Here is a 25,560-nt window from a genome sequence, read left to right on the forward strand (position 1 = left end):
ATTGCAGTGAGCTTAAATGACTCAAATCTGACAAGCAAACTCCACCTCTCTACTAGATAAATCAGCTTGAACAGCTCTCAACATGAGTGCTTTAGAGGATCCTTTATACAGCCTGTTTCATATTATATGCCCCAAGAAGGATGAATTTTCCTTAGCTGATTATCATTACCTAGATGGGAATCTGCATCCAAGAGAAACAGCTTAATAACTCATAAGTTTTATCTGAGGTACCTTCAGAAAAATTACACTTCACTTTTCAGCAGCTGTGCAGGAGAATACCTTTCATAAAGTCTAAACGTAAGAGCTTAGTATGCGATATTGTCCTTAAAGTCTGATAAAAATTTAACTAGTTGGAATCCAAAACATGTGATCCTAAATTGAGAAGCTGTTAAATAAAACATGTAGGAACAGACTCAGAGCTTTCATTTGGAATTCTATTGTAGCCATTCTATATTTGGAGCTTAAGTGTCTAAAGAATTACCTCAGATACCCTACGAAATATCTGCAGGGAAAAAAAGCATTGTTTGAAACACAACAATCATGCAGCCTACATGAAATGGAAAAGTAACTAAGCAGTTAAAAGCATATTTTTTCTACAGCCAATATAGTTTACTGGATTAAAATAAGTTTTGTATTTAGATTTAGTAGTGTTTAACTATTCACTGCAGAATGGACAGCTAGCTGATGGAAAGCACAACAGAGACAAACGCTAGTATATGCTGCGGAAAAAAGAAGTCAAAATTTGAAAGGTTTTGCTGTCACATTTAGTTATTTCCATAAAAAGGCCTACATTTCAGTGTTCCTGGGGCTGAAAAATAACCTCTCCCTTACTGCTCTTCAACTATACGTGATAAGAACCACAACTGTAGCCATCATTACCCAAGGCTGGTAAATACTGCTCTGAGTTTGCTTTTCCTTTATTAGACCATTCAGTTAATTAGCCTGATCCTGACATGTGAACCAATACATCTGGGAGAAATCAAATCCTGATACTATGATAGAAGAGGTAACTGAAGACCCACTTTTCCTAATAGAATCTGCATGCTCTGTGAGCAAGAACAAGACAACACTGTACTTAACTGCCTCTGGTCATGAGCATAGCAGCTTCCGAAAATCCCTGTTAACTCCTCCCACACAGGAGAACTTAGTTTTTCAGAAAACATGCTGTTATATGAGATGCTACTATATTCAATTTCAAAAATATTAACATGTGCCTTTTGAAACAACAAAAATGAAAATAAATGCATTCAGAGAACATCAAGGTGATGTTTTCAGTCCTGTCCCACATCAACTTCACTTCTAATTTCATGAATCTACATTCTCTCACTTGCATTACATCAATAAAACTCTTTTTCTCTACAGATTCACACAACTTTTTCTGCTCAACTGCTGTCATATCATGCAAAATAATGGCCATTCTTTTTTAAGGGTGCAAAAAAAATGTACGCCATTGAAACTACCCAGAGTTCAATGTGAAACAACAATCCCCGCTACGAAAATATTGCATAAGCAGAAATCACCTACAGGGCGCTATTCAGTTACAACAGTTTATTTTCAACATCAAACTGTCCAGCACATTGGCAATAAAAACCAAAGAGGTTTGTTTTTTTTCTTTAGCTACAAATAATTAAGAGCAACCATACACAATTTAATAAGCAAAGTACACATAGTGGCGACAGACAAATATTTGGATTCAGTTTCTACATAATTATAATGCCAGATTTCCCTGTGTCTATTCATATCACTCTACATAATTGAGAATTCATTGTCTATTGAATATTACGTGTAGGTCCATTTATTTTTTAATGAAACCAAAACAAAACAGCAGAAAACATTCCCCAATTTACAAAGACACCTTCACTGATTTTCTTTTTTTATTATTTTTAATTAGAAATATGATACAACAATTGGGTCTAATGTAACCAGCAAGATCTCAACTCATATGCAAATATTCTGTTATAAAGTTATTAACAATATTTGCTACAATCTAATTACCTACTGTGCTTGTCAAACTTGATGCAGTATTAGAGAATGTTAAATTTGAATGCTGTGCCTATCTACTCAAAAGCAGAAAGAAAATAGATAAACAGAAGAACAGAGCATTATTACCAGAAACCCAAAGCAATTAAGATTGCAATAGTCAGTCAGAACAGCAATAAAACTGGGAGCTTTCCTACCTCAGTGTAGCAGCGTCAGAAGGCATGCAGGATGCAAATTGCTTTAAGATTTAATGAAGATAATGTAGAGCGCAGTAATACTCGTACTTTTAGCGGGGGTTAAGAAGTAAGCAATAGTTTGCCAATTATGTTTAAGTCTTTAATTAGACATCAAGACAGTAAAGCACACTTAAGAGCTCAAAACATTAACATGGACTTTTGAAATCAGCAAGACTGGTTTTTGTGTTCAAAAAGGTCATTTCATATATATATATATATGTGAAATACATATGCTTTGGGGCCAAAAGCAATCCTAGTATACTTGAAAGATGTGCAAGCTAAAACATTTCATCGCTAGTGTAAATGCACAGCCAATGGTAGTGACTGTTGAAAAACAGTGTTTTGTGACTGAGAGTTTGCTCTATTCAACTAAATATTATTGAGCTTTTTGTACCTGGAAATAAACAGGAGGCCTTACAGTCAGAATGACCTACATTAAAGTAGCGTAACTCTTCCCTTCTCCCCACCTTGACTTCCCAAAATGTAAAGCAAGCCCTTCATGCGCAATGAAGCATACGCCCAAAACTTCCTGAAATCAGTGCAATGTAGATTAAATGGTTAAATGTTTGAAATCTCAATCATCTGTTAATTTACAAAAGGAAATGATTTGTTTTCTCTTCTTGAATGCAGCAATATCAGAATGACCCATCATTACTGTTTTTACATAGTTTTTACAGTGATGATCAAAGAAACTTGGCAAAAAACACTTGTTTTCTCCTACTCACAAACAAGTTAGAGAACCTTCAGACTCCATCTTACACTTAATTTTTTAAACCTTTTTCCATTTATTTCAGCATAAAAGGTCACATTATATTTGTTTTACTAGCTGAGCCCATCTTGAAGTACAAATAATGTGGCATGGATACTTCAGGCGACTGGAAAGAAAGGGTGCAGACTCTCTACAGTACAATGAGAATTCATGTCAGGAGGTGACAGCATGACCTAGACTGAAACACTTCGCTGATGACTGCATCCTTACAAGCAGTGAGGTGCTCTCAGCCTTGCCACCTCCCACTCCCAGGCTGGTGGCCATGCAGCAGCAGCTGCTGAACCTTGGGGAGCTCAGAGCAGTTGCAGAGCTGTAAGCAGCCTCACCCAGGCTGAAGGACACAGAGCAGGTCAGGAGGCCCACAGGCACAGCACACGCAATAGGGTGGCAACAAGAATATTCTCCACTAGAACTCTCTCTTGATCATGGGAAGAGCCAACCAATTTCACAACTCTTATGGGTGGGATTGTTGTCATGGATCATCGGATCATCTTTGACCAGCATGGGAAATAATTTGATGCTGACTCAAATAAACGTGCCACTAAGCAAGCTGGTAACAGCTTTACTTTGGAGAGCTCAGGCAGAAAAGGTGCTCTGCCACGCCAGACAAATAGCTAAATAAATTTTGTAATAAAGGTGAGCATATAAGACTCACAATATTAGCAACTATCTTATTTCCATAAGATAGTATCAAAAGAACTGTGTGTAGCTTGGGAAAGAAAAGCTTTGGAAAGAATAGTCCCACATTCCTATTTCAGGTTCTCTATTATTGGATTTTACTATTTTAGTTTCTTCTCAGGAACTCACAAAGTTGTACAGACCATACACTATCATTTAATTGCTTTGCACGTGCATTGAGTAACACATATATTGAACGATTAAGACCTAAAGGTGCTGATTACTTTCCACTCCTTTAGAAGCCAGGCAAACACAGAGAAATAAAACAAGGATTCCTAATGAGACTCATGCAATTTCGGACCATGCAGTTTGTCTTCTAAAATAAAGAGAATATGTAAAACTTAGTTTTCAACATTAACTTGCCCAAAGGTTTTAAAATACACCTATAAAAAAGGCATCACATTAATACTTCTAGACAATCAAAATGAAATGAACGCTTTCAATTCTATCTTAAGTCCGCAAGAAAAGTTACATTAGGGACAACAGTATAATCAGTGCTTGTGAGTAATTCTCCCAAGCGATGAATTACTTCTGAGAAAGTTTATTTCACTCCTAAAAACATTAACTAAGCTTTCAACCACTCAGTTAAGCCAACAACAGTAATTCCCCAAAGAAAATCGATCTGAGAAAGAAAATATACAGTGTCCATTCTTTAACGTTGTAATCTTTCTCTAGAGGAATCCAATTGTTTTTGACACTTATCATTACCACGGGGATCTATTTCTAACAGCAAAAGAGAAGCTTTGTTTTTTCAGAATTGTACGTACAGACAAAATGGAAAAACAGATGGATAAAGGAGCACATTTATTACAGGAATAAGATTTTGGATTTCAAAGAAAGTTTAATTACAGCTCAAGATAAATTAAAAATGCTTTTCATTCAGTGTTTTTCACTGCAGCACAGAACAATTTTAATACTGTTACTTAAATTTTAGAAGCCAGATAAACAGGAGCTTGTGTAAATAACGAGCCACTCATATTCAGGATGAATCTTGAATTGCTTAGGGCAGTTTTAAAGAGCCAAAGACTAATGAGTAGGATGTACTTTAGTGCAACCTCATAGACACCTACAGTTATGGAAATAAAAGGGTTATTTGGTGACTCCCCTAGATAGGCACCAGAGGTCTGTTGGGACCATCCTCAAAACAGATACTAATGGATACTTATACAGGTCTTACCAATTGGGCAAAGGGCTGAACTGACATAGAAGTAGGAAGTCCTGTCAAAGATGTCCCAGACATATTGCCAGGACACTGACTGATGTACGGACATACTAAACCAAACCACATCAGTTACTGAACCCAAAATTAAGAAACTATGATTTCTTTAGCTTTAATCTACTTTCAGTTTTGATTTATTTTCCTACAGAATAGATGACACTCAGAAATACGTGACCATTAAGAATAATCTTTGACTACAGTTCTTACCTCAAGTTCAAAACTGTTTGATATCAACAGAGACTATCAATGGCTATCAAGGTATACCTATACAAAGCTGCTTATCTAATTAATTGCATCTTACACGCACATATATCATGTCCTCATTCCTAAATGTTGCATAATTTGTTTAAAAATTGTGAGGTATTTCTAATTTGCTAATTAATAAACAAATGCTAAGACATTCTTTGAGCACATGAGAGCTTTCAAAGCTCATTATAAGCACTTGTGTTCTGTGGCACTTCAGCCAACCTAGATCCTCTGCAACTAAACGTACTGCATGTAACACAGGCTTGTACAAAATCTACTTTGTCTATGTCCAGTGTGGCTCCGGTCTACCCACAGTGAGGCTGTTTGAGCCACTGCACACCAAGACTGGCTTCTTCTCAGGAAATGCATCTGCAGACTGTAAGGAGATTCACCCAGAGAAGGGTCATTCTGTGCAGCAACCAGTTTACAGAAGCCCCCATTGGTGTGAGATCCAGGGGAAGGAGGAAGGAGAAAAAGACACAAATCTACATCCCTCAAAAATGATTCCACCTTCCAAAAATTATTTGCAAAACCCAGCAGCCAAGAAAGATTTATTGACTTCAACCACGTCCCAAGGAGGTGATTTGCTGACATTAAATTACTGACTTTTGTAATCTGTAGCCATTCAGCTGGGAGCGAAAGGACTGAGCAGCCAGGCAGCGATGAACAGAAAAAGATTCTGCAGCTGCGAGTTACTGTAATTAGAAAGGAACATGCTCCTAGGATACAAAATTAGAACTAGACCATATCCATACATAATGAGAGGAATTTCATGTGGACAGTTTTATGATTCTGCTTGATTTTTGCTTGCTAGCAGATTTTTCAGGGTGGAAATTAACCAGATTGTGGAAGGGAAAACATTGGAGCTGGCTCAGCAGGGTTAATTCTGGCATGATGCTGCATTACCAGTCAGCTGCAGTGCCTCGGCACCACACTCCAGGGACCAGAGTAATTGTGCATGGAATTGGCAGGGAGTCAGGAGCTCTGTTAGCTCCTGATCAGCATTAGCCATTCTAAATAAAGCTTGGCTCTATGTAGACAAATGTAGATGACTCCACATGACCCTCAGCAGTGCCCTGAGATTATTTTTCCATGTGGAACATGCTATTTCCCAATAACAAAGGGAATGGAAAGTAGAATACGAACAGAAAAAAGCCCCACCACAGTTTTAGCAGTGCACCATGCTCTCCTGTATACGGTTCCAAAAACACATACAAGCAGATGAGGAGGTCAAGCAAATTAACCTGTAGAAGACAGAAGACCTTCTGCATTGTCCCAGGTGCATAAATAAAACCTGCAATATAAGCAAAAGTGAAGTGTGCCTTTGGTGTGCCCACAGCTACAGAGGAAAAATGTTTTGTGATAATGAGAAGAGTTTACTGAGCACATTTCCAGGGGCACAGAACTAACCCAAAAAAATTAAGACAAATCAGATGAACAGTTCATGGAGGAGGACTAAATGAAGACCTTGCTACAACTAAACATGGAGCTAAAACCCTCTGTCTTGCCATGGGAAAAAAATGAGGTCATTTCAGGGAACCCAAATAATCTATCACAGCTTCAACAGTAAGTTTCTCTAAATCTTTTCCAAAGAGTGTACAAAGGTGCATTGAGTTAAGATACTATGCTGTGTATTTAACTAGAAGATAGCAAGAAGCTGAATCACTGCACAGTAATAGAACCCATAGCATTTCAGTCATTTATAGCAAATCACATTTGCTACAGAAAAGAGAGAATAAAGTACTGTTACACTTGGAAAACCATCAGCAATGAAAACAAAAAAAAATTTCTCTAAAATAAGAGCAACAATTAAAATAATCTTATATTTTGCATCTAACTTTACAACCTCAAAACCAGTTCCTTACACTTAAATTAGAAATATGTAATGAGACTGATTCTGCCTTTAACTCATGTAATTTGAGAACATTCAAATAGTCCACCAAATGAATATGGTCAGCTCACACGCTACGTATTAATAAGCGACATCATCCTGGTCACAAATCTAATCCTTGTATATTCCAGTTCATATTGCAACGGCAACATTTAATATACTTTTATTATCTTATCTATGCTATTACTATTTTTATGTCATCCTATGCCAGATGTCTAAATATCTGCATTATAGCCCAAGGCTGTTTTAAGAAGGTGTAAAAATTAGAAATCCATACAGACAGCTGTAAAAATAATTTGGGTTGCCGAATCCACTTGAACAGTGGTACACAACATATAATAGGAACACAGAAATTCACAGTCCTTTTGTACCCACATCTGAGAAAGATAAAGGAACACCTGGAACACTGCAGCATCGTTAACGCATTTCTTTCAAACCTGGAATACAAGCAGGTGCAGAAGATAAGGTCACAGTCAAATTCTCTCAGCTGCAGTATGTGAATTCACCAACTATCACTTTTGCTTTTAGCCAAAGAATTGTCTGTACTGAAATAAAAATGCAATTTGAGCAAGAAAAGAAGCCATCGGGCTTCTTCAGCCTTTAGAGGCCTTGCAAGAACCAGGCACTGAACAGTTATCATTCTTATAAAGGTAGAATAAAACCAGAAAAATCATATGTAGAAATAATTTCAAATATACTGCCTTCTCCTAGTCACCGGTAACTCTACACTCATCCAGCTATAGTATCTTCTACATTATTCCAAACACTGAGAAGGCCAAAGCAAGGGCAGCATGGTGGTTCTGGAGCACTGCTGTACATGAGAATGACAGAGTAGGACCTAGTTCTTCACTTCAACACTAGCAAACAGAGCAGTGAACTCTTCCATTGCTCAGAGTATATTTAGTACGTGAATCAAAGCCTCTTTAACTGCCACATTCCAGAACATGGCCACAAGTGCTGCGTGATTAAGCCTGAATTTATTGATTTCTTCATTCTATTATGCCTGTCTATACCGAATGCTTCAGTTTATCTATCATGCAAGCTCCAGATTCAGCCAATGATGTTTAAACTTTGTCCTTTCTTTCTGAGGTCATCTTTATTAAAATAATAAATGCAAACACACAGAATCATACTCTATACTTCTCTCGATCCCATGTACTCCATGAGGCCTGAAGGGACTATGAATGACTTGATATTCTACTCATCCCTCAATTCAGGGACAGCAACCAGATCAGTTTCTGCACTGAAACATCCCTATCTCACTTTTAATTCCTTTGGGATTGGCACTACTGCCTTTAGAATGAAAGAAAACAAATTACTTCAAAATAAGAAATAAAAACTCCATCAGCAATTTTTCCATGAAACATTTTTTTTTTATTTTGTTAGAAGCCTGGGAAGACAGAGAGAGTTAGACACAGGTGAAGGTCAGTAACTGAAAAGCAGCTAGACTGAGGTAGGTTGAGATTTATAGGAAAAAAAAAGAATTTGAGCAATGAAAAAGCAAGTACAGAAAAGACAACTAAATGTTTTATTAAAGAAAGTAAACCACTGACTTTTAACTTCCAAATACACAACACCTACATCATCTCAGCTCTGTCAAAATGATGATTTGTTGTTCATCCCACCTCCAACTGGCAGCAATTTTGGATTTTAAGAATTAGTTTCATTGACATGTATTTCCATAAACATACAGGCACGCAAGCAAGTTACTAGAGGATAAAGCAGCTGATGAATTTGCGGAGTATGAGCTACTTTAAGACATCTGTCTGAATACATACTTACGTAGTGGTACTATGCAATAAACACACATAAGCCTTCTCACATGAACTTGTGTAGAGCAACACAAAATCATAGAATGACTTGGGTTGGAAGAGACATTAAAGATCATTGAGCTCTTCATAGGACAGGTGCTCCAGCCCTCTGCTCATCTTCACAGCCCTCTGCCAGACCCACTTCAACACGTCCACATCCTTCTTAGGAGGATGGGGAGGGGGGAAATGGACCTGGACACCGTACTGTAGATAGGGCCTCACAATGGCAGAGCAGAGGGGGACAATCACCTCCCACATCCTGTTGCCACCCTTTGTGAAGCATCCCAGGATGAAGTCAGCCTTCTTGGGGTACACATCAAGCTTTTAGCATGAGCATTAATAGAATTAATAATGTGATCACAATAATATGGGTAGTAAATTAACACCCAGATCTTTTCTGTCTTGCTTTTGTGATTTTTTTTTTCCAAAAATCACCATAAAACCTTTACAATTCCCTTGAAAAACACAAAGATAACACCTACTTCAAAATGCCACCAAAAATGAGCTCTAAAGATCAGCAAGTGATACTCTACAGTTTTACAATCACTTCCAAAATTAGATTAGAAGAAAAATTAGAGAAAATTTTCTCCCTAAAAATCACTGAACTGCGCTTCTTGGAGTTAGAAACTTCTGTCTGAACATACTGTTTATCAGAAAACACCAGTTTGTTGAGTACAAAGAGGTTTGTGCTGGCACCTCTGATCTGAAAAGGCCACATCACAGATCTGTTCATGCTGGAAGCTTTCCAGCAAAGCCTCCCTCTGTAACGTTCTGCTCAAAGACCTGGAACTCAGCACCCTGAAGCTCTGAGATGCAGCTCTGCCCTCAAAGTTACAGAAAAAAATTAAAAAGTCTAGAATAATTTGAATATTTCCTAGCATCACACAACTGCTGTGCCCTGTATTAAGCAGCTTGGAAGAGCTTCCATCAGCCAGCAGCTGCTTGTGGTGGGCCCAAACAGGGCTTACTTTCATACTGTAGGCATGGAGCTTAAAACATCTGAGAGTGCAAAACAGAACTGGATGTAAATGTATACTTGAAAAGTATCCTCAGAACAAGAAGCCCCTCACTGGAAGTTGCTGCAGTACTGATCACAAAGTGAAAAGCATTTGCATAAGACAGAAAGCAACAAAGATGCTGCATTTGCATACACCCTATGTCATTTCCATAGTAAGATCAACTAGCATAGGTGTTATTTCAAAGTGTATTTCAATTGATTCTTTCTCATATAAACATTAAGTATGGCCAAATCACTCCCTACTATGTTTTACTAACAGAAAATTCTATATATTCCTAAATTAAATACAAAGAGATTTTGGCCCTTACAGAGGTCTGCTCCATACCACAGATAACAGAACTTAATAATCACAGGGTTTACCCACATCTGATAAATCATCACCCATCCAGAAAAGGCAAAAAATCACTGTAACTACTGAACTATGATTTCTCATTTGCCTGCAAAAAACATCAAATTGTTGCAAAGAATGACGTCTCGCTGGGGTGGAAGGGATTTTGGAAGCAAACAGCACAGCTCCAGAGTTCACTCACCTTACAGAAGTTCTCAGGCATATTGCAGGAACACTGAGAAAACCAAGCTCAAATAGTTACTGTGAGAACTAGCTCTAAACTTATTTTGTCTTTGAAGAAGTAAACATAATGACTTGAGTTTACTTCACCTTTAAGAGCCATCTTCGTGGAGCCTTAAGTGGTCCTTCAACAAGATGCTCCATGCTTCAGCATGTTCTTTACCAGCCACATTCTGCATCCTCAGAAAATTATTGAACATATCCATCACTTTAACACAGTACCTTTCCACTACTTTTAAGAGGCAATAACCAGCCAAATTTTAATGTTTGAGTCCTATTACAGTTATATAAATTAAACCTTAATTTGTCCCTCCCTCAATTAAACATGTTAATTTCCCAGAGGACTCAACACCATTTTCTTCGTTTATTACACATGACATCATCATGAAGTGTGCTGTAGCCTTAAAGATGAACATAAGTACTTTGTCCTGCAGACTGTACCTGTGGCAGGAATCCTCACATAACTCTGCTCACTGAAGTTCCAAGCCATATTCAGATGAGAATGTTGCTCAGACCCACATCCAAGAATACAATTTTAATGCTCCATAATGACAGTAGGCGCCAGAAAACATCTCTCTCATCACAGACAGTGGAATTAGGGCTCTTAACACAGGAGGTGCTTAGCTCACAAATTAACAGTAACATATCAGGTCTGGAAAACTGTAGAAAACCGTCCATATACTCCCTTTAGCCACATAGATGATAACTACCTGCTGCCCTGAAGAACTCCTCATTCTCCTTGTCTGATTTGTAAAGCACTGACCTTGCTACAAGATTACCTTTCATTCAGACTCCTCTTGGCTTTCTCTATACAAAGACATCAGCCAGTTGTTTCTTCCAGATTATCCGAATCCTTCCACACCCTCTAATCACTTCTACTGCCCCACTCTGTCGGGGTCCTATTTCTGCCCCTGTTACCTTGTACATGAAGTTACCAGAACCTGCTTCCAAGGGACTAAGTAACACTCACTGAAGAGCACCGCGTTCTAAAAGCTTCTGCTCCTTTTTGACATTATCTGCGCAGCTTTAAATGATTTGCATGTTGAGCACTAATGCTCGGTGAGGATTAGTCAGCATTCCTCCACCTCAGCACAAGGGTCTCCCTGCCGGGTAATCACGGCTTCTATAGACACGATTCTCTCTCTCGTGCGTTTGTCAACACGTTTTAGTTTTGGTAGGTCCAGTACAAAGGATCACAGAGGGCAACCTGGACTGAAAGTGAGGTTTGTTGTAAATAAAATGAACCGTATCTTGTTACAGAAGCTGCTGTTGCAACTAATGCATCAAGTACACAAAGTTCCCCAAATCATCCATATTCAGTAACCTCACCTCATCACAACAGCCCTACATCCATGCTCAAATAGAATCCCATTCTTACCTCCTTCAAAAACTTCTTTTTCACACCGGCCTTTGCTACAGAAGTCTTTGTAATACTGATCACTGATCTAACGCTTCTGTTTCCCAAGTGAAAGAACATTAGAAAGGGAAATTAATCAGTAGAGTGCCAGCTCCAATGCTTTGCAGAACACATTACTCTCAAGGTTTAAAGTTTGTTTTCAGTAAGACTTTTGTTCCGTGCAAATTAAATATATTCTTATGTGCCACTGACGTAATTCAGGCCAGCATTTAAACACAATGCTTAATTACAGTGTGCAAACCAGCCTTACAGACCCACAGTTATCTTAGATCATAGACGAGAAATATAAGAATGCAGAAGTTTTGCAGTGAGAAGCCCGAGCACCAAGTCCTGGTTCTCCAACCCATAGTCACACTATTTCACTTCCATAGCTGTACACTTCAGTCGGTGTTACAGCAGAACAGAATACTGAATAATGCAGTGCAATGGCTACACTTACTATAGGCTTCGAAATGTAAAACAAAACAATGCAAAGCTGAAAAACTATATGGGGCAGTAGTATGCGTAGCTGCTTACATGGGGACTGCAAATCAGCTTTTGAAAGCAAGAGTGCTTCCCCGTGAAAGGCTACACTTTACCAACAGAACAAGGTAATTAATTCTCCTATCAAGCAAGCATTACTTTTCTTAATTTATATCTTCAAATGCATTTCTGCTGTTCAAAAGTGCTGGAAAACTGCAATAATTGTATTACTATTGAAGATTTTTTCCCCAATAATCCAATTAGAAATTATGTTTTGTACAGCTCAGATTGGTGAGCTAGAAGGTTCTGACTAGGAGGTATTTATTTTAGTATTAACATTATTCCTATATGTCATAAATAGGCAAAAATACATCAAAACAGAAAGTCAAACAAAATTTCTGTTGGAAAGTAGAGAGCCAATTTAAAACAATAAACGATGCTGTACAATGCTCATATTGAAGTGCTTTTGCCTTCAGATTTTGATCCAAATGCCACTGAGACATCTGTAATGAAGTTATTCCTACTCATGCCAAAGAGAGTGCTCTCAGTTGGTATGGATGCACTTTAAAAATGGATATCTTCATTTTGGAAACATTGCTTCACAATCAGACACAACTTGGAGAGGTGAACTGAACAGCTCAGTTCACTTCCATTAACAACAGCAACAAAGGAAGGGGAATACTGTTGAAGACTACCCTCAAATGCAGTAGTCAAAAAACAGGTAACCTCCCAGCATACATAAAGAATGGGATTCAGCATTATTGAATTCAACAGACTGTATTTAGATCCTGTTAATCAACAGGAATTTGTTATCAGCTCAATCCATTCAGCTCAGGAAGAAAGGATACTGTAGGAAAGAAAAACAGTGTTCATTACAGGCACAGAGAGAGAAGAATGGAATAAGTCACTTTTAACAGGAAAAAAATCACACACACAGACAAGGGAATTCAATTAAGTTGACAGACAGAAAATAAAAGCTAATAAAATGATTTTTTTTCCACACAATTCATCTGTGAGATTCATTGGAACATGAAAGTATGACAGCCAAAAATGTTACCAGGAATAAATGGCAGACTTGATGTTTAGTAACAACAGCGTGAGCTATGAGAGAACGTTCCGTGCCAATTAAGACCTCAGCTCTCTTTAGAGCTATGTGGACACTGTTTTCCACAGACTCGCGTTTGCCTTTTTAAATGAAATTTCTCTCATCATCTTCTAAGACATCTGGTCTGATCACACAATGAAGCTGAAATCCTCCTAAATGCCACCTCTGGATGTAATAATCTCAAAGTAGTACTTCCATTACAGGCAATATGTGAAAAATCCTATGAGAGTCCTCAAAGAGAGGGGAACTGCCTCCTGTAATACCAAATCAAGTCATACAGCTCCACTGTTTGAGCAATATTCTCATTTCTTTGTTTCACCATCTATATTCTGTTTCTTATCTTGTATTCAAGATAAAGCATTCTCCTGTTATTTTCTTAGCAAATAGTGAGTCTGCTCCATTAAAAAGCATTTTCAAAGCTACAGATATACAAATAGCAATATCAAGTTTAAGTATTTCAATGGAAAGTAAAACAATTGTAGGTTTTAAGCAGATAATATTGTGAAGTCATTCAGATCAAAGCAAATTAAAAAATATGATGAAAAATTAGATGAAAAAGTTGAAGCATGTTTGGTCAACACAGCTTCTGCTGTTATTTGACTACTTTACATTTGAACTGTTTCTTTAAAATCTTTAATGATCATCCAAATTTTTTAAAAAGAAAGTCAATCCAACAGTTATTAGTTTTTCTTACAGGATGGAGTTTTACAGAGCACTGCTCATTTGGCTCTTAACTGACCAGACTAACTCTTAACAAAGAACCATCTTGAATGGATACTTAATTTTGAGAGCATCTCAACAGACTGAAACAGACCACAAAGATTCACAGCAGTGAAGTGTACAGGCAAAAATACCCAAACAATCTGGGTTATTAAATCACTCCAGTTTTATTCTACAGAAACATAGAATAATTTCTTTAGATCCCATGGCAAGAATTACAGCACAACTCCTGAACAACTGCTTTGGAAACTGCTGTATTATACTTCTCTTACAAATTGTCACACAATATGCTTCAAAATGCTGATCTGAAAAGCGAGAACTCTGGACTGAAAACATATTTTTTACTACCATTGCAGGGAAAAAATAATTTAAAAAAAAAAAAAAAAAAGTTAAAACAGCTTAAATAAAATGTGGGCTAAATTATTTTTCATTTTCAGTTGTTTTGTGCTACCATACCCCATAGCTGTTGATAACCAGCTTGTAGAAATTCATTTGTTTGCCTGGCAGCTGATGTCACAGTTTGTGAGGTATCTGAATAGCACAAAAACTCACAGAAAATGTTGTAGGTGGGAAGGGGCATGAAGGATTCTCTAACTCAATGGAGAATCAGTCGGGCAGTTGAGGCAGTTGGCCCCTCAAGGTCCTGAATCTCCAAGGAAGAAGATTCTACAACAATTCCAAGCATCTGTTCCAGCACTTGGCCTCCATCATTGCAAGAAATGTTTTTCTTCAATTTGAACAGAACTTCCCCTACTCTAATGTACGTGTCTGCCACTTCTCGTCCTTGTAGTGACTGCATCTCAGAACAGCTTTGCTCCACCCTTCTCTATAGCCACCCATTAAGAAGCTGAAGATGGCACTGAGCTTCCTCTTCAAGAGAAGCAAACTGAGCTCACACAGCCACCTTTCGTGCACAGTACAAGCGTCAATGCAAATATTTAACTTCATCAACTCGAAAGCACTGTGAGAGTTCAGAGTCAGACAGCAGGAACCGACCAGGTAGCTCAGAACTCAAGCCCAACTGCACTCAGACAAAGCAAGGCTCCAGGGCTTCCACTAACCGCACAACTTGCTAAAGACAGAAGAGAGAACAGAGTGGCCACTAGCAAAACACTTGCATCACAATAGACATATAATCTAAGAATATGCCCTTCATTAACGAGAACAGAGAAATAATAGCTTTTTAAATATGCTATACAACTCATTGTGAAGGATTATTTAGACACCTTTCATTAGCGATGTCAGCACTTAATAGAAAACAGGAGCACATGAAGAATTAATCAGGGTAGTGACATAAAGGTGATTTAGCAGTTAGATTAAACGATGCCCCTTTGCACAGCACTGTCCAGTGAAACCTGAAATAACCTGGCCGACGAAATTTCATGCTGTTTATTCAGAAGCATTAGACCACTGAGTCAAGAAATAATAATCCCTCTCTTACTGCTACTAAAATACTTATTTCAACACTAAACCAACAGCAGTTGCAGCAGCGGCCAGCACACTGCTCTTGGTAGTAAAAGAGTCCACAGCTCCACAGCATTTGGAGCACACAGCAAAGAACTGTGTGCTCAGATTTTTAAGCAAATAACCAAGTTTACCATGAAGTTTTTCATTTTCTGTTTAGTTTGCACCTCATGCCTCTATAATTACTATGAAAGCCACCAACACAGATCAATTTTTACACAAAACTCTTCTGACTGAGAACAATTGTATTGGGTTATACATGGGATTTAAAATAGCAGAAGAGTCATTAGACCTGCAGTTAGAAATGAGGGTTAAAGATGAATTTTAAAAGAAAACACATGTAAAAGTTTAAGGAGTGTGTCAGCACGAACCACATGACAGCCAATAAAGTTATTTCAATTTATTTAATCCAATGTTCTTAGTATAAAGCTGAGAATTGGTCAGTTCCTAATTCCTGCATAAAGGCACCCAAATTCACTGCAATTTTTGTTCACTTTCATTGGGTATATGTGTGATTTCTCTGCTCAGCCCAAAGTTTAAGATCCCTCAACACACTGATTCCATTTATTCTTCACATAGACAAAGAAATACGGCACAGAGAAGTGGGGGAAAAGATCACATGCAGGAAAAGAAGCAGAGTTAAAATACAGCAAGGTCCCACAACATCGAATCATAGAATCACCAAGGTTGGAAAAGACCTCTGAGATCATCCAGCCCAACCATCCCCCTGTCGCCATTAACATGAAACCAAACCATCCGTAACAAAACTATCTAGAAGTTTGATAAACAAAGTATATTCAAGCCCTCAAAAACTTGATACATACAAACAAGCATAATGCATAGTGTGGATATACTAAGATCACTTTTATAAATAAGTGATTATATATATATATATATATATATATATATAATTTATAAATATAAATTATTTATAAGTGATAACTCATAAATAATGAGTTACCGAAACAACTATAACACAAGGTCATAGAATTGGATTAAGGCCACATTGAATACTTCACTTGGTGATTGAGAAGCTCTATCTTAACCTTTAGAAGTATCTCATGCACGTGATGACATTATTCGTTGCCTCTCTCCCCATGCCAGCATCATCCAGTGCATCACAATCAGTCACAGGAAAAACTTCAATGACAAAATATTTTGGCTGTTATCAATCTCTCTACCTTAATAATTTCATTGCACCTGTTCGTTTGTAGGCACATTTAGAACCTTTTTCTTCCATTCTATGCCTTAATGGGAATGCCTTCTTCCCTATTGAGAAGGAGAGAGATGTTGCCTTCCCTACAAGAAGTAACACAAAAGTAAATGTCTTTTTTTCGCAGCCGAGACTCCAAAGAACTCCAGTTTCAACAAACTTAACTTACCTCCTATGATCCAGGTATTGGAGCACAACCGTTACTGCTCCTTTTTCCCTCTGGGTATTTGCCTTCCCAAGTCCAACTGCCCAATAACAACCTCAGAAGTAACCTCTCTAAATACATCCCACTGACCCACTTGGTCTAACCCGTAGCTTTCTTCATATCACTACAGGGTTAAAAATCCTTTTATTTGTTGCTGTTGGATCAGTGAACATGACTGTTTCCATCTGAATTACAGCGAAACACGTGAATTAATGCATCCATACAATATTCATTCACGTTCAGTTTTGATAAAACGAGCAAAACCTCAGCTGTGGATAACAGCAAGGTGCTTATGTTATCTCCTTACGTACTAAGTAATAACCTGCCTGCTCTCTAGTTAATTGAGGTTACATTTCAAAACCCTATTAACATTTCAGAGTTGATGCCCACGCTTCAGCTGCTGACACAATAGCCAGAAGTGGCATCCATTTGTTTATCGGTTCCTGTAACAAGAGTCGTTGCTCAGTACTTTATAGAAAGAAACCAAACGCACAGCGCTGTGAGCCTCTCCTCATTAGTTAATAAAACCGCTGTGAAAATTTTGCCTCGCTCTGTATTGAAGAAACAATTAAAGCCGGCTCCCCAGACACAACACTTCGCAGGAGGTGGGATGCCAGCAAGCGTTCCATTTTACAAAGTCTTTAAAAGGGTCATTAATCTTTCAGTCATGGCTGTGGATGCTGGAGCCTAACAGCGGCGAGCAGGAGCAAAGGCGCAGCGCTCTCTTTCTCTTTGTAGTGACAGAAGCGCGCTAAACTCTTAGGAGGCCGACAGCTAAAATTAGCCGAAGAGAACTCTATTTAATCCACTTTAATCTCTGATTTTACAGAATCTCATTAGCGTTAATATTTTCACTTTCGTTGCTGCACGGACCCAATGGAGCCGCTCCGGGAGCGCAGCGCTGCTCCTTCTGACTTCACCTGCACGGCGAGTCCTCACGGAGCGCGATCTCCCACCTACTCAACTGTACGATTTAGGTACGCGGTAACCAGGAACAACTACTACACCACCCCCCATTCCTACTTCCTCCCCGCAGCCCCTCACCCCCTCAAAACAATAGTAATAATAATAAAGCGTATTTCCTCGCATGATCAGCTCTTACACTGGAGCGGTTCGGAGCACAGAGCGCTCCCCGCAGACACCGCTCAGGGCCCAAAGCTCGCTGTGCCCGCACCCGCTTCTCCCCAGATTTAAGATTAAGTTCTTCTGTGTTTCTGAACGCGGTACCACAACGATTCCCTCCTTAGAGCTACAGCCCAAACAACAAGATGCCTTCACGTGACGACGCGATTTTAGATTATCCTGCACTCCGCTGTGACCGCGCGTGTAGAAAGGCAGTTTGACGCCATCAGCTCCCCGTGCTCTCGGAGCGGCAGCAGCCCGAGGAGCCCCTGCACCGCGCGACCCACCGCACCGAGACGGCGTTAGGGGCAGCTTTCGAGGACGGTTCTTTCCACCGTGAAACCACCGATACCGAACCGAGGGACAGCGCCGGCTGTGCCGCAACGACCGCCCTCAGACGGTACCGCTGGGGCTCCCCCAGTTGACCCCCACGGCGGCGGGCAGCGCACCCCCGGCCGGGGCAGAGCTGTAGCCCCGATGCGCGTCCCGCGGCCGGCACGGACACGTTGTTACCCGCGGCCGGGGCGAGGCGGACCGAGGACGGAGCGGAGCCGTCCGCAGACACGCGGGGACGCCCAAGGGCAGGGGCGGGCGCGAGGACGCGGCGCGGAGGCCGCCCTTACCTGGCAGGAGGCGCCGCCGAAGCCCGGCGGGCAGACGCAGCGGTAACCGGCCGCGGACGGGAGGCGGCGGGGCGCGGCGGGGAGGCAGGTGCCGTTGTTGCGGCAAGGCCGGCTCAGACACGGGTCCGACCCGGGGGGCGCGGCCGTGGCCGGTCCGGGGAGGCAGGAGCGGCGCTGGGCCAGGGCGAGCAGCAGCAGCAGCAGCAGCGGCGGCGGGGCGGCTCGGGGCATGGCGGCCGGGGCGGGTGCAGCTCCGCTGCGGGCACCGGCGGGCAGAAAAGGAGGGGACGGATGGAGGGATGGATGGAGGCGGCGGCCGCCCGGCTGCTCCCTACCCCCCGTTCCCCGGGCAACGTGCGGGCGGGGACTGGGCGGGGAGGAGCCGGCCGCCGCGCCCGGCAGGGGGCAGCCGCCCGCCCGCAGCGCCGCCCGGACACGGAGCCGGGATGCAACGGCGCGGGGCGGGGCGCGAGGATGCGGGGCAGCGGGAGCCGAGAGCGAGAGCCAGAGCGTGCACGGCCCGGCCCGGCCTGGCCCTCCTGCTGCTGCTGCTGCTGCGGCACGGGGGGGGGAGGACGGGGGAAGAGCCGCCCTGGGTGCAGCGCACACCCCTGTAAATCAAATCCTGGTGCAGAACTTCGCGTTCGCTTTTTGGTTGTTGCATCGCTCACACGTGTCATCTCGCCACTACTAGAGCTAAGTAAGGGCCGAAGGAGAGGAAGATAGCATAAAGAACGGGGAAATAAAAAGCTTTTAAAAGTGAACTTCTGTGTTTTCCTCACGAAGCAGATAACAGACAGCGTGAAGGTTGGCTGCATTTCCCGACCTTCCGGGCAGCTGCTTCGGCAGAAGTATTACAACCCGTAGCAACTAACGTTGGCGGCAGCACTGGGGCACAGCCTGTGCAAACCACTGCGAGTAATGGCTGAAGGCGCATCAGGGCCAGAAATGACGGGCAACGCCGATGGAGCCGGGAGTGCAGGAGGGGCAGACGCCGTAGCGGAGCCCCGCAAGCAGCCTGCGGTGAACTCCCATTGCCGTTCCGTTACCTGACGAGCCGCCTTGCTGCTGGGTTACGCCGGGTACCTTCCAGCCTCACATCTGTGCCGCGCTGGCTCCCCCTGCCGGCTCCGCTCGCCTCGCTCCGAACTCACCTGGCCGCTCACATGGAGCCGATCCAGCTCCCGTCGAACCCAGGCGGCGGCGAGTCGGTGCTGAGTCCACCTGCAGGCACTGCGGGGATACAAATAAAGTTAGGCAGTCCATGCATTAAGCTGCTTCTTTATATTACAGCTATCTCCTCCTTAAGGTCACCTTTTTCTAACAACGTTTATTAGGGCTCCTTGTGTTTTGGCCCAGGAAAACTGCACAAAACCTACTGCCTTGTTCAACAAGAAAATAACGTGGCTTGACATGATTTGTTGCTGATAAGTCTGCAGAAGCTGCTCCTCGTCTCCTTGCTACCTTCTCAGTGCTCTGAAATGGCTGCTACGTACAGCCTGGAATTCTGTGGCACTGGATTTTAAAGCAGCTGTGCTGTAATTCTGAGTCCTCCTGTTCAGCCAAAAGATGTTGGCCCTTTTGCAGTCTCCCAGGACTTCCCCCCCTCCATGCAGCCTTTCAAAGACAGTTGTTAACAGTGAGTTTTGTAGCGTTCTCTGACCAACTCATCGAGCAAATCACCAGTGCAAGCTGGGAAGGTGTTCTGCTCTCTAACCTCACCTCTTTCTCTTGGCTCAAGCTCCTCCCCTGGCTGACCTTTATAAAGGACAGGACATCTGAGCTCCTGTTCTTTGTACCCCCAAACGGTTCACTAATTTTGATGGAACTCCAGCCTATGTCTTATACATCATATGCTTAAGTAAGCGTTGGACAAAAGTGGTTTCAAGACTGACAGCTGGGCCAGATACTGAGCTGTGTTGATGTAGGATCGTGGTACGTGCAGAAAAGAACAACTGGAAAATTAAACTACTCAACACATCCAACAAAGCAGGGCGTCAGCATGTCACCTGTGCTCCTCTTTTTTTACAGAACTTATAACCAATGTTTGCATTATAAATTTCATTTCCATAAATAAATATTTAACTCTACAACAGAAAATATTATGCTTAGGTAATTATCTAACTCTTCTCTAAAATGCTGTGCCTTTTTATGCATTTTAATGTTCTGATACACATAGTTTAAATAATTTTAGTCAGCCTTCCACAAACAAATTGCTAATTGAAATAGTCAGCAAGGATTCAAGCTGTCTGCTTCATTTACACTTATTAGACATAATACAATTCAAATTCTAGCATCTAAGACACTAATAAGCTAAGCTACATTACAGCTTAACTACTTATTTTGATGTAGGAGTTCTCATCCTCTGGTGGCTCGAAGGAGATTTTGCAGGGCGTTTTTTCCCCCCTCATCTCTCTGTTCTGTTTAAATACTTAGTGAGGAACAAGGATCTCTGATTTCCCAAGGGGAAGTTGTATGCTTTAAGTGTCCCCCCACAGCTGATATGCTGTTTTAAAACCTCCTAGTTTAGTTAGGTTGCTCTTTATTTAAATATTAAATAAATATTAAATATTTATTTAAATTAGTTGCTATTTAGATGAGTGTTAGTGTTAAAGCTTTGCAAACAGTACCTGATAGGACTAGATGATCTTAGGGGTCTTTTCCAACCTTAGCGATTCCCTTGAATGACCCACAGCTCCATTTTCCAAAGCACTGAAATGCACAGAGAAGCCCACAGCGCTCAATGACTTCTCAGGTTGCACAACAAAGTGCTTCAGAATGGAACTTATTCTGGTTGATGTTCGTGTGTTTAAGGCTCCGAATGGAGACAAAGTTTTAAATGTATGTACTTTACTGCTATGAAAAGCAATGTTTGCTTTATTTAAATATCAGTTGTTCAGGGGATCTGCAACATAAAGAAAGGCATTAACACAACCAGAAACGAGAGCTGCCAGCCCAGGTTCACTGTGGGAGAACTCTGTGGTGAAGAAAAGAAAGATACATACAGAAAGGAGACTGTTAACACAAGCGAAGCCATGGACTAAAAATGAGTTGTATGTCTGTCCTTTAATGGTGAAAAAGCAATTGTGAATGTCTTGACCAGTTAGGAAAATGAAGCTAAACAAAAATACCAATCACATAACGGCTGTACGTCCATTGAAAAAGGTATGTAGATCAAAGCAGCCCACTAAGCAAAAAACATCATCGTATTTAGAGCCATTATGAATGAAGTTGTTTTTGAGGCCATGCTGGCAGAAAGGATTGTTGTATTAAAATAAATAAAACGTCCAGAAGTGTGGTTAAAAGCGTTATTTTGGACTTAGTGGTATTGAACATCTGGACACAAGTGGTGTTAGACACAGATTGGCATTTGGGCAGGAATAGCCTTCTCCAGTGCAGAGAAATAAAGCAAATAAATCAGTAGAATGGAGGTTGCAGTTCAATGTGCTTGTGTGCAAGATTACTAAAAAAAATAAAAAAAATTAAAAAAAAAAAAAAGAGCTGTGAAAGAATATGAATAGAAAACCAAAAATGGGATGGTAGCTGTAGCAAAATGAACACTGCAGTGATAACAGTGCCAACAGAAGACAAGAACCATAGCTATATGAAACCGGTAGCATTTTAGTTTATTCTACTACTACTAATGGTGCTTCCACTCCATTCAAGTTGAAGGACTGGTTGTAACACTGCCTGTTCTGTTTAGTAATTGCTCTTGTACGTTACCCAGCCGTGTTTTCAAAAGAAGTAAATATAGTATTTCACAAGATCAGCGCTGTCAGAAACTACCTGAGACAGGAACCATCTGCAAGGGCCAATTTTGTCTCGTCATGAAGCATACGTGTTCTTACTATAATAAGCTGTTGTTCTAACCATAATCAATTTTGTATTAGCAGAGATCCAACCATCTATCAATACAAAGGGAAATCTTACATGATCTTCTCAGCTCTAGCTGCTAACGCTATGTTAACTCAAAATCAGGCATCCCACCGCTGTCAAAACCAGTATCTAATACTATTGAGAGCTGCAATGTACAGTGCCCTCAGAAAAAAAATAAAAATAAAAATGTGCATTTGAAACTCTTTTCCCACAGGATCAAAGCTAAAACTCTGTAAACCACATGATAACCTTTTGTTAGATGTATTTTGCAGGAGGATATTGCCAAAAGTTAGCCAGTAACACTACAAAGCAGGAGATAAATTATACATCACAAGATACCTGGAGCACCACCATAAGCATAAAGCATTAATGTTATATTCTACCTACCCAAATTACATCCAGGGAACAGAAATTTTCTGGTCATTCGCATTGCACATTCCTAATTTTACCCAATCTTTCAATTTTCAGGCAAGTTCAAGATGTTACTTTCTGTCAATGCCTGCGGAATCTGTTCTTTCTAGAAAATCCTGTATGTGGAATTATGGCATCTCCATAATTGCTGTGAAATCATTTTAACTACTTATTCTGGAAGGAGCTGGAGGTGACAACTACCTGCTGTGACAGAGAAACTCTGAGCCAGAACCACTCCTGGACACCAGTAAATATCACTGAGTGCTGAAGACAACTAAGATGTCAGAATAAACTTCTGGAAGTTAAACCCTTTCAGCTTCATTTTACTACTCTTACAATCACAGTTAAGACCTGTAATTATCTGTTGGAGTCTTACAAAGCTGAAAATTACAATTTGCAGCTGCAGAGACCTTAGTTATTTCCCTTCATTTTAATTGGAAAACTTAGAAATCTTCTCTCTGCATATACATTTGTTCTATTGAACATAAGTTGATAGGATTCTGATGCAGCACAAAACAGAGCGAGACTTTCTGATGAGTATCAGCTTCTTTCAGATTCTTGGTTACATGCATGCATACATTTTTAAGTTCCAAATACAGTCAGATAACTTTAAAACCGCAACACGTTTTAGCAAAACAGATTTATCCAGTTGGGTCTTTAAAAGCCCAGGGATGAAGGCCGCACAAAACCTCCGGGTCTGAGGAAAAGAGGGGGATAATCCCTTCTCTCAATCCAGCAGCTGTTCTCCTGTTAGCACAGCACAGGACGCTATTGCCTTTCTTTGCTGCTAGGGCACACTGCTGACCTGAATTCAACCCTTTTCAGCAGTTGCTCTCCATCTAGTCAATCCCTTTATCTCTCATTTCTGACCTACTAGAAAAAGGTGACATTGCTGGCCTTATATTGGAAGCTTGGTCTCAGAATTCAGTGTTACTAAAGCTGGAATAATTTTGTTGTTGAATAACTTCACTGCCATCCTTCGTCCATCTCTTTTTGAATAGCATTTGTGCTTTTAGCATTGCTAAATAAGGCTTGCTTCTTTGCATGCCCAAGAGATAACAAATGTGACACCCGAGTCATTAGTAATATTAGTAAATTAAGCATAATAAACCACCAAATGAGGACAAAGATTAAATACTGCTATATGAGAAATACACTGCAGAGAATGGGGCTGTGGGAAATGCTGGCTTCATGAAGGAATTGGAATTCAATTGGAATCTTTTTCTATTTTTTTAACCTGGAAGCACATTCCTTCTAACACCATAGCAAGAACTTGCTCTACAACTCAGTCAGCATAGCACAGAGGTTGTGCAGCTCAAGCCTTCAAGAAACTAGAAAAGAGAACCAAAAAAAAAAGCCCCAAAAATCTGGGCCTTACAAAGGCTCCATTAGCAGTAAGACCTTTTTCCTCTTGAAACCTTTTATTGCAGTATGTCAGCAAATCTGACTTTTCCTTTCCCGATTCAACTTGAGAAAACTTTTTTTTTCCTACAGGATGGGAACTGTTGTTATGTATTTGAAGACAGGTTGCTGAGAACAGGTGGGACAGGAACTCCACAGGTGACTGACATACCTACCTCCTGTCTCTGCTGGAGAATTGGCCACAAGTGACCCAGGTACTTGGAGTGTCAGCAATCACAATCAAGGCACCCACCTTTGTAGCTGAAGAAAGCTCATAATGGAGAAAGACGTGGTGGAAGGTTTCTTTTGAAGGGAGCTCCTCACCAATTACAACATCCAAGCAGTCTGCATGTGAAGTTGTACCATCTGATAAGATTGATACCAGGCATGGGAATTTTAGTCATGCTCTGAGCTAATCTTGTACTATTTTATGGATTTATTTATTTATTTATAACTTACTGAATTTAGACATAGCACTAATTAAATGTTGCTTACAAAAAGAAAACACTGCTCAACATTAGCCGTCAGTGCTCGTGTGGCACTTCCCTCGTGAACTGATGACAGCAGCAATAAAATCATTCTGAAGGGTGTGAAACTCATCCAGCTCTGTAACCAATACTGTTCTCCAAAACCAGTTGAATTTTACCACTCTAAGAGAAAAGCTCAATTCTTATAAGTAAGACAGAGGTACAAAAACCAGCTCATTCCTAAACCGACGGCACATTCTTCTGAGGCTACAGTCCATAGCAGGCAGCACAGCACATCTACAGCTCATTTTAGCAAAATTCTCCCTTGGAAGATCCTGAAAAGAGGCAACATGCAACATCCTGCCCCACCCCGCTGCTGGATCTCCACTCTCAGTTATGACATCTCCACTCACAAGTAATGCAACCATGCAACCTAACTCTCTTCAATCCATTCTTATAGCCTACTACCTTTAAAGACAGACCACTCTCTGCCAGTGCACTAGAAGCTGCCCTAGCAGTGGGAAGAAAGTATCACCTAAAGGGGTTTACATTTATTTTCAGGCCAGTACTGCAAATGACAGCCAAGACAACAACATCAATCACTTGCCATCAGAGGTACTATTTTTTCCTCCTTCCTTTTAAAACAGGCAACCAACAA

The 25,560-nt window shown here is 40.8% G+C and overlaps 1 protein-coding gene across 1 annotated transcript in view; it reads right to left on the reverse strand.

Annotated features, from left to right (window-relative positions):
* The window catches only part of DNER (delta/notch like EGF repeat containing), a 97,075-nt gene extending 77,983 nt beyond the window's left edge, over positions 1-19,092 (reverse strand). The window contains exon 1 of the mRNA XM_015871494.2: positions 18,748-19,092. Coding sequence (XP_015726980.1) covers positions 18,748-18,978 — 231 coding nt within the window. The 5' untranslated portion in view covers positions 18,979-19,092. The remainder of the gene's footprint in view (positions 1-18,747) is intronic.
* Between the last annotated feature and the right edge of the window lie 6,468 nt (positions 19,093-25,560).

Source organism: Coturnix japonica, chromosome 9 (genome assembly GCF_001577835.2).
Source record: "Coturnix japonica isolate 7356 chromosome 9, Coturnix japonica 2.1, whole genome shotgun sequence".
NCBI lineage: Eukaryota > Metazoa > Chordata > Aves > Galliformes > Phasianidae > Coturnix > Coturnix japonica.